Raw genomic sequence first — 9,097 nt, forward strand, 5'->3', positions numbered from 1 at the left:
AGTATTATTTTTATTTAATTCAGCAAATATCTTCTATTTATTCTTAAATACAATTTTTTTTTATCCTCTAATTATTTCCTAGTCTTTATTTCCTATTAATTTAAAAATCTTTAAATCTCAGGACCAGAATCTGCTATCACATCTTCACCATAAGCTTTTTTTATACAAGCAAATAAAACATCATTAAAAAATATGTTTTCTTCACCGTCACTATATAAACAAGTACAAATATTCATATATAAATATATATATATATATATATATATATATATATATATATGTATATTTAATTAATTATATAAATTTTTATATACTCAGGAAGTTTCATATTCATTATATCTTTAGCTACTTAATGCTTATCTATTAATTATTAATCATCACTTTTATCATAATAACCTAAAGGAATAGGTAATTCACATAAAAACTTTATTAAATTTTTCATTTTTATCTTCTCTCCGTTTGAATAAGCAGTATATTTAGACCATACAGATCTAAAAGTATCTAAATATTCATTAAAAGCTTACAAAGGATTATCATCTTTCATATGATAATCTTCAAAATATTAAATAATGATTAAAATAAATAAATTAAGCATAATAAAACAAGCAATTAAGATAAAGCTTATAAAATAAATAAACGAAAAATCTAAAATAAATTAAATAAAAGAATATAAATAAATATATATACATGTTCCGCAATCTTTTCCTTCTGTACAATCTGTAGTCTTAGATAAATCAAGCATAATTTTATACCAATCTTCACCTGTACGAGCTCTAAAAAGTGTTATCATTGCATAACTAAAATTCGAAAAATTATTGTATCTATTAATAATTATACCCACAGTTACCTACTAAAAAATAAAAACACCTAAAACTGCATAAATAAAAAACACCAAACCTAACAAAGCCCCAACATTAATTAAAGAAGGAAGCGAAAATACTAAAGTTTCTATCAATTTTTGTAGACCTTACATAGTTTTTACTAATTTAAGCAATCTCGACACTCTCATGACCCTCATAATCCTCGCTAATTACGGTCCTACTCTTAAAAAGGACATACTATTTCCCATAGAGTTTAAAATAAGGTCCAATATAGAGGATAAGACTATAAAAAGGTCAAACCTATTCCAAGAAGAAATCCAATAACCCTTAAACCCTAACGCAATTAACTTAAAAACAAGCTCTATCATAAATATACTTGTAAAAACTAAATTAATTTACTCCAAAGCTTAATTATATTCCAAAGTAGAGCCTTCATAATCTACTGCCATAGAAATAATATTTAAGACTATACATAACATAATAAAAGCATCAAAAAATTTAAAATTAATAATTTTATAAAAAAAAAGCTAATATTTATTCACAGGAGTATTATTTGCTGCAAATTCGGCTTTTACGCCAATTATCATTATTTGAAATTCAATCCATCTAGACTATTATTCAGTTAAAAAAAGAAGACTTTATCTTTTTTCGTTTTTTTAGGCTTCATTAAATTTCAAAAATATTACACCAACAAACAGATTTATTAAAAAAAAAGACCCAACAAGTATAAATACGAAAAAATATATGAAAATTATACTATAATTATCTTTACTAGGCCCATATTCTTTCATATCAGAGTCTACACATAAAAAAAATATATCAGGCCATCCTTCTAATGAACTTAATATGAAAATTGTATTCATTGCATACAGTATATTGTCAAAATTAGTCTAGAAAACACTCCAATTATTACCCATTTATATACACTTTAATTAAATAAAATATATAATTATATATTTGATATATATATAAATGTTTACTTTTTCATAATTAATCCCATAATAACTTTATTAATTATCCATTTAGCAATATCCTAATCTTTATCCAATTAAAGAAATTCCTAATATAGCAAACATAAACCAAATTAAAACTACTACAATCAAAACATTAAAAATTGCTCCAACAGACTCTACTAAAGCTATAACTACGACTTTCATATTAATATTATGGCTTACAAATCTTAATGGCCTTAAAGTTCTTAAGAGTCTTAAAATCTTAAAAAATATATATACTATATACTATATATAATTACTTTAATAGCTGGAATATTAACAGAATCAAAACTCATATCTATAAGACTAGTAAATACTATAAAGAAATCTAATTAAGACCAAGCTTCAGTTAAATAAGAATTATGATCCATAAAAAATCCATATGCGATAATTTTTAGTGTACTTTCTATACTAAAAAATAAATTAAATCCAATATCCATTTAACTCGAAATTTTTTAAGCTTCCGATTCTGGATCTAAATAAGTATCCACGACTAGTTTAATACTTGAAAAAATAATAAAAAATAATATAACATTTTCAAACTAAGGATATTATACAATCCTATAAACAATCTATCTGAATTTATTATTCTTAGAAAATAAATAAATAGAATATTCACAGTCTATATTCTTAAACATCAACATAGTATTATTATTTTCTTCCTATATATCGAAATTGTCCATAGATTCAATAGCCTCTTATTTTTATTCAAATTATTGATTTTACTTCAATAATTTCTTAGTATCATACCCTTATTATTATAAAATGTTTTCTACTTATTCATCTATATCACTCTCGTCATTTTCTTCTTTATTTTCTTCATCTTTTCTATTATTGGTGAATCCATCTAATAAAATAGCCAAAAAAAGGTTTAAAAAAACCCAATTTCCAATAAAAATCCACGAAATTAAATAAATACTAGAAACAACTGGTGATATACTAGTCCTTAAAGAAATTTAAAGAATTTACTGCCAATTTTCCATTGATAAAATTTGAAATACAACAACTACTGCATTATTAAAAGAATCAAAATTTTACCTTATAGTATTATCGTTAAAATTAAATTACCCTCCAAAAATCTACATACCAAGTAATGAATATATAAAAATAAATAAAAACAACAATAAAACAATATAAATAAATGAATCTATAGTCCTCCCTATTACTTCCACTATCTTCCCCATAAACTATAAACTTCTAAGTAATCTAGTGACTCTTAAAACTCTAAAAGTCCTAACGATTCTTACAGCTCTAAAAGCTGAAACAGCTTTATTTCCACCGCTAAAAAGTACCATTTCTAATACTGAAAGACAAACTATAGTTCCATCGAAAATGTTCATTCGATCTCGAACATATCCTTGCAAACCAAATGCAATTATTTTACAAGACATTTCGGCTATAAATATATAAGTAAAAATTAAACTAAAATTGTCTAATAATAGGTTTGTTTCATCGTCTTAAAAGGTACCTTCTAAAGCAAGAATAATTGTATTTAAAAATACGGATATTAAAGCAAAGTTATTAAAATAATTACAATTTGTAAAATTCTAAAAATGCTTATGCATTACAATAATCTTATTAATAAAATATATATATATATATATATATATATATATATATTTATAAATATATTTTATTATTTTTTATATTTTATATTTTATTTAATATATTTAATTTTACTAATCCTAATATTCCATTTATATAAATATTAATATCTTAAGAATAAGTACATAGAATTCTTAGAATTTTATTAGTTTTCTATTAATTATTTATATATGTCTTCGATATATCTGATCCTGACCATATATTTATTTATTTTTTACTCGTATGATAATCTTTTCTCTAAAAAAATTTATTAAAATTATTGTTTAAATATATATATATATACTTTTATTTCCTAATATAAATTTTTAAAACCTATATGATCTATTAGTTATTTTTAATTTTCAATTGGAATTTTGTATTTTATAATTTTTTTAATATTCTCAAAAGTTAATAATAATTTTTCTTCATTTCCTACAAATTTCTTATTCTTTTTTTTCACAGAACTATTCTAAATAGATTCATTATTATTATCCATCTAATTAATTTTTTTAAACCAGGCCTAAATTTTATCCATTTAAGCCACTGCATCACTTTTCCTACAAGGCATAACCGAACCTCTAAAATAAACATTATCTTAATTATTATTATTATATTACTACTGGACATTATCATTATTTTCATCAATACTTTAATTTTTAAAAGTACCTTCTTTTGATATTTATTTATAATGTTTATTTAATTTAGTTTAATTTTTATTCTATTATTTATTAACTACTACATTGTTTGTTTTCCCTTTTTTTTTCTACAAAATAACTTTCCTTTATCTATATAAAAGTACATATTTTTAATTCTTTATTTTTTATTATTCCTCATAATCCTTTTTCTCCTATTCCTCTCTAATTCTATGTTACAAAACTTCTTTTAAAGAATCGCTTTTATATTAAATACTTAAATCGATCATTATTTTCCATTCCCGAACGTTAAATTTGTTTTATTCTTTCAACTTTTTTTCTTTTTATTTCTTTTTTTTCTATTTCTCAATATCTATTTCTTTCTAAACAATTTCATTTGGATTTTTAATATTTTCTTCCATATTATGTATTTTTTCTCCGCTTTTTAATTTATTATGAGTACTTTTTTATTAAAATCCATCTTTTTTATGAACTATACCATGATTAAAATTCTAAAAAGTACTTTTGCTTTATTTGAAATTTTAACGATTATTTATATTATTTTCATCTTCAGGATCATCGTCATTATCACATTCTTAATTTTAAATTATAATAATTTTTCCCATCTGGACAAATAGTTTAGGTTATTAATTCTAAATTTCATCACTTTAATATTATTTCTTATATAAATAATCATTAAATTAATAATTATTAATAGAAACTTAACTTTAAGAAGATAAACTTTCATCTTCATCACTAGTAAATTGATTTTATTTTATTTATTTTATTTTTTCTTTATCATTATCTAAAGCTACTTAAGACATTATTTGTTTCTTTTTTTTTACAAAAGATAATTCAGATTTAATATTAGACAAAGAAGTAGATTTAAAAAGTATTGATTTTATGTTACTATCAGTACTTTAAAAAGGAAAATTGTAATTATAATTAATTATTATTATTATTATTATTATTATTATTATTATTATTATTTATTTTGTATTCTTTTTCTTATTAATTATATAGTATTAAAGGTTATTATTTTTTTTATATATTTTCACTTTTAATATTTTCATTTGAAATCAAAATTTAATTTTTAATTATATTTTAAAAATTTTATTAATCTTCTTTAAAAAAAAATTAATTTTATACTTAATTAGAATTTAATTAATTTTTTTTTGATTTTAAATTTAAAATAGAAATTTCATTTTTTATTTCTTTTAATTTTGTTAATTTTTTATATTATTAATTAAAAGTTATCATATCAGGATTATTATTTTAAAAATACTATTCATTTTATTATTAATTTTTTATTTCTTCTTATTCTTATTAGTTAATTTTATCAAAATTTCTAATAACCTTTTCATCATCTTCATTTTCTGCTAAATAACTTTACTATTATTCTTTATTTTTTACTATTTCTCGAACAGTTTTTACTCCCATAAACTTAACCAAATGATCTTTTTTTTAAAATTATTAAATTCTTGTAAAAAACTAATTTTATTAATATTCAGATTCTTATTTCTAAATATTGTTTTTTTTTTTTTTTTTTTTCAATTTTTTTGAGTTTTTAAATTCTTTTTATTTTTCTTTTTCTTTTTTCTCTTTTTCTTATTAAATTTATAATTATTATTATTGCTATTATTATTATTATTAAAATCCATTTTTTTTTATTTTTATTAATAATTATTATTAAGGAAGTTATTCTTTATCATAAATAAAAACTTTATTCTTTAATTATTTGTCTTTTAATGCTGCTTTATGAACTTTACTTTTTAACTTTTCTTTATATTTCTCAAATTTAACTATCTACATATTTTCTTATTCCAACTTTGCTAATTTTTAATCTTCAATATCTTATAATTATTTTAACTTATTTAAATCTTCCCAATTGAATTCCAACCCTTATTAAATATCCTAACTATATATTTTATCATCATTGAAAGCACCAAACTTGTGTAAATAATAAAAAAATTAAAATTAAATATATTATTATATAAATATATATTTATACATAAAATATATAAATATATATTTATACATTATTTAATTTATATTTATATATTACTTTAATTTCTAATTTTTTTAATAATCTTTATCTTTTAAAATGATTTCTTTCCATTCTTCTAAAAGATTTAAGTTAATTTATATCTATTTATTCTTTATTATTATCATCACTTTGTAATAGTTATTTGGTATTTTAATTATCTGAAAACTTAGCCTTAATGACAGCCAAAGTTAAATTAAGTAAAAAAAAAGATCCTACAAATAATAATAAAACAAAATAAATAACTGTGTATATAGAAAATGCATCAAATATCCAAAACTAATATAAAATAAGACTTACATATTTAAATTATATAAATTACCATAATTTCGGACCAACCTTCTAAAGTAACGCATTAGAAAACCATTAAAAACGAAATAAAAATATTATCAAAACTCGTTATATCCCAATTTGGATTTTAATTTAATTTTCCACAAATTTACCCACTAGGACATTCCATTTCTCCCCCACAAACTATATTATTATAATTCGGAATCCCATTATCTTCAAAAAAACATCTTTTTTTAAAATACCCATAAATAACTAAAGTCCAGCTATAGCAAAAATAAGAAAGAAAAAAATTAAAATAATTAAAGTGTTTCCAAGATAAGGAAGTGCACTAAATAAAGTTAAAAGAATTACTTTTAACTCCTTTATAGATGATATAGTTCTCAAAGGCCTTAAAACTCTCAAAGATCTTAAAGAAGATAAATTTACTGAACTATTCCCTCCTATAATTACTGGAATTAAACTCGTAACAACAATTAAAAAATCCAAAATATTCCATCCGTCACGTAAATAGGCCCCTGGGTTTAAAAAGAATCCCATTCCTAGTATTTTTAGAATGCATTCAACAGTATAAGCCCATAAAAAAAAATCATCTATTAAAAGTAATGTGTAGTCAGTTGTATCTTTAGTAGGATCATCTAAAGCAAGCATTACTGAATTAAAAATAATAATAAATAGAATAGTATAATCAAATAACTTATTCTTAATTATTTTATTACAAATAAATTTAATTAACCTAATAAATATAAAAAAAAATGGTAATAATATATATAATATTGAAAAAAAAAAAAATCAATATATAATAAATAAATACGCAATTATGAAAAGTATAAATATTCTTAATTATAAAAAAGGATAAGAATCAGCCTTAATGGAAAGCATTTCAAAGTCATTTTTTTTTGATGGATAAATTATATTTTCTTTTCTTTTATTTTAGTTTTATTCTATTGATTTCTACATAGTATCATATTCATTTTTTAATTTTTAATCTATACTAATTAAAAATAACTATTCTTCTTAATTTTTTAAACTTTAATTATAAGGAAATGGATATTCGTATTCAATATTAGCTTATATGTTATTTTTTTAATTGTTTTTTCTTTTAGTTTTATATTTATCAAATTTAGAATTTTCATTAGATTTTAATTCTTATTCTTTTTTTTTCTCTTCTTCTTCTATACTACTATTAATTTTGTTTTATTCTTCCTTTTCTTCGATTTCATCTTCTTCATCTTCCCCGTTAATAAATTCAATAGTCTATTATTTCATTAATGTATTAAATTCAATATAAGTTTTTCTTAATATAGGTATTATTTTATTCTTTTTGAGTATATTTTCATCAAACTCAATATTATTATAGTTAATATTATTTGCTAATTATTAATTATATATAATAATAATATATATAATATATATATATAAATATATATATACATATATTTATACTTTAAAGCATTTATTATTCCTCATATTCATCATCTGATTTTTAAGTATTTATATGTTAATTTCCATTAGTAATATCAATTAATTTGTTCATAATATTAAATGTTAAATTAGATTTTTTTTACAAAATTTAATTTTAATAATATTAATTTTTAGGTAAATCTAAAATATTTGGGTTTTTTTTCAGCTTTTCTTAATTATTTTCTTCTTCGTTTATTTCATTTTTTGAATTATTAGATTATTTTTCTTATATATTTCCACGGATTTTTAGATACTTATCATTTTATTAAATTTCTAATTAATTATTTATAATACATGTTGAACCTTTAGCTATTTATTAATCCATATTAATTTTATTTAAGAATTTTTCTTATTAATCAATTTATATTTAATTTACCTATTCTTAAATATTCTGCTATTTATGATTTAAAACTAATTAGTCTTCAGTATTTTAATCGTCACTATTTTTATAAAAATAGCTGGATTAATTATTTATTTTTTTCAAATCACGTAACTAAGGGCTTTAATTTAAAATTAATCCCTATACAGAATTTAAAGTTTCTGTAATATTTATATTTAAACTATATTTCGTATTTGGAGAACCTTAACTATTATTTTATTATTCATTTTCTAATTATAATAATTCATTAGCTTATATTTATTAATTAATTTCTTTGTTTTTAGGAGAAATTCTATTATTACCTATGAAGATATCTTTCTTAATTAGTATTATTTTTTTTATATAAAAAAAATTAAAATATAAATATTATAATATGAATAAAATATATATGTATATATATAGAAGATGATGATTATAATTAAGAATTTTATATGAATACATATTATTTATAAATATATGTATATATATATATATATATATATTTATATTTATATATATTATTTATATATATATATTTTATAATTTACATTTAATATTTTATCTTCTTCATAAAGGTTTTCATTATTCATATATATTTAAATATTATTTATTTATATTTAAAAAAATAAAAATCTAAAGAAAATTATAAATATAAACGCTATATAAAAAAATTTAATATTTTTAATATTGAATTTAATGTTTTTATAATATTAATATATATATATACTGTTTTTTTTATAATTACTAACATATATGTTTTATTTATTTTTTTTAATTTTTTTTTTTTTAAAAAAAAACATTATTAATAATTAATTTTATAAATAATAAATAAATTTTAATTAATATAATATTTTTAAATACGTTAATAATATATAAATATATTTTATTAACTATTAAAATTAATTTCATAATAA

General features: G+C 18.8%; 2 protein-coding genes across 2 annotated transcripts, besides 14 other annotated features; both read right to left on the minus strand. All coding sequences in view use genetic code 6, as the record gives it.

Moving 5' to 3' along the window:
• The first annotated feature begins 234 nt into the window (after positions 1–234).
• Positions 235–286: a microsatellite.
• A 28-nt stretch (positions 287–314) lies between these two features.
• Positions 315–3,617, minus strand: IMG5_174880 (hypothetical protein; the record flags this gene model as incomplete). The annotated part of the gene is made up of 6 exons (XM_004029637.1): positions 315–645; positions 688–2,035; positions 2,074–2,306; positions 2,433–2,508; positions 3,061–3,209; positions 3,494–3,617. Coding segments are annotated over 6 exons (2,261 nt in total), but the record flags the coding sequence as incomplete, so codon positions are not given.
• Positions 1,212–1,245: a microsatellite.
• Positions 3,400–3,445: a microsatellite.
• Positions 3,439–3,492: a microsatellite.
• Positions 3,441–3,492: a microsatellite.
• Positions 3,618–4,967: 1,350 nt separating the features above from the next.
• Positions 4,968–5,019: a microsatellite.
• Positions 5,020–5,071: 52 nt separating this feature from the next.
• Positions 5,072–5,101: a microsatellite.
• Positions 5,102–5,566: 465 nt separating this feature from the next.
• Positions 5,567–5,615: a microsatellite.
• A 347-nt stretch (positions 5,616–5,962) lies between these two features.
• Positions 5,963–7,914, minus strand: IMG5_174890 (hypothetical protein; the record flags this gene model as incomplete). Its single annotated transcript, XM_004029638.1, has 3 exons — positions 7,808–7,914; positions 7,176–7,734; positions 5,963–7,097 (listed from the first exon to the last, which is right to left on the minus strand). Exons 1-3 carry the CDS (start codon positions 7,896–7,898, stop codon positions 5,963–5,965), a joined length of 1,785 nt encoding a protein of 594 aa, XP_004029686.1. The 5' UTR covers positions 7,899–7,914.
• Positions 6,057–6,102: a microsatellite.
• Positions 7,747–7,806: a microsatellite.
• A 737-nt stretch (positions 7,915–8,651) lies between the features above and the next one.
• Positions 8,652–8,719: a microsatellite.
• Positions 8,667–8,742: a microsatellite.
• Positions 8,743–8,764: 22 nt separating this feature from the next.
• Positions 8,765–8,805: a microsatellite.
• Positions 8,806–9,092: 287 nt separating this feature from the next.
• Positions 9,093–9,097: part of a microsatellite that runs on past the window's edge.

This window comes from Ichthyophthirius multifiliis, assembly GCF_000220395.1.
Source record: "Ichthyophthirius multifiliis unplaced genomic scaffold scaff_1120509251280, whole genome shotgun sequence".
Lineage (NCBI taxonomy): Eukaryota > Ciliophora > Oligohymenophorea > Hymenostomatida > Ichthyophthirius > Ichthyophthirius multifiliis.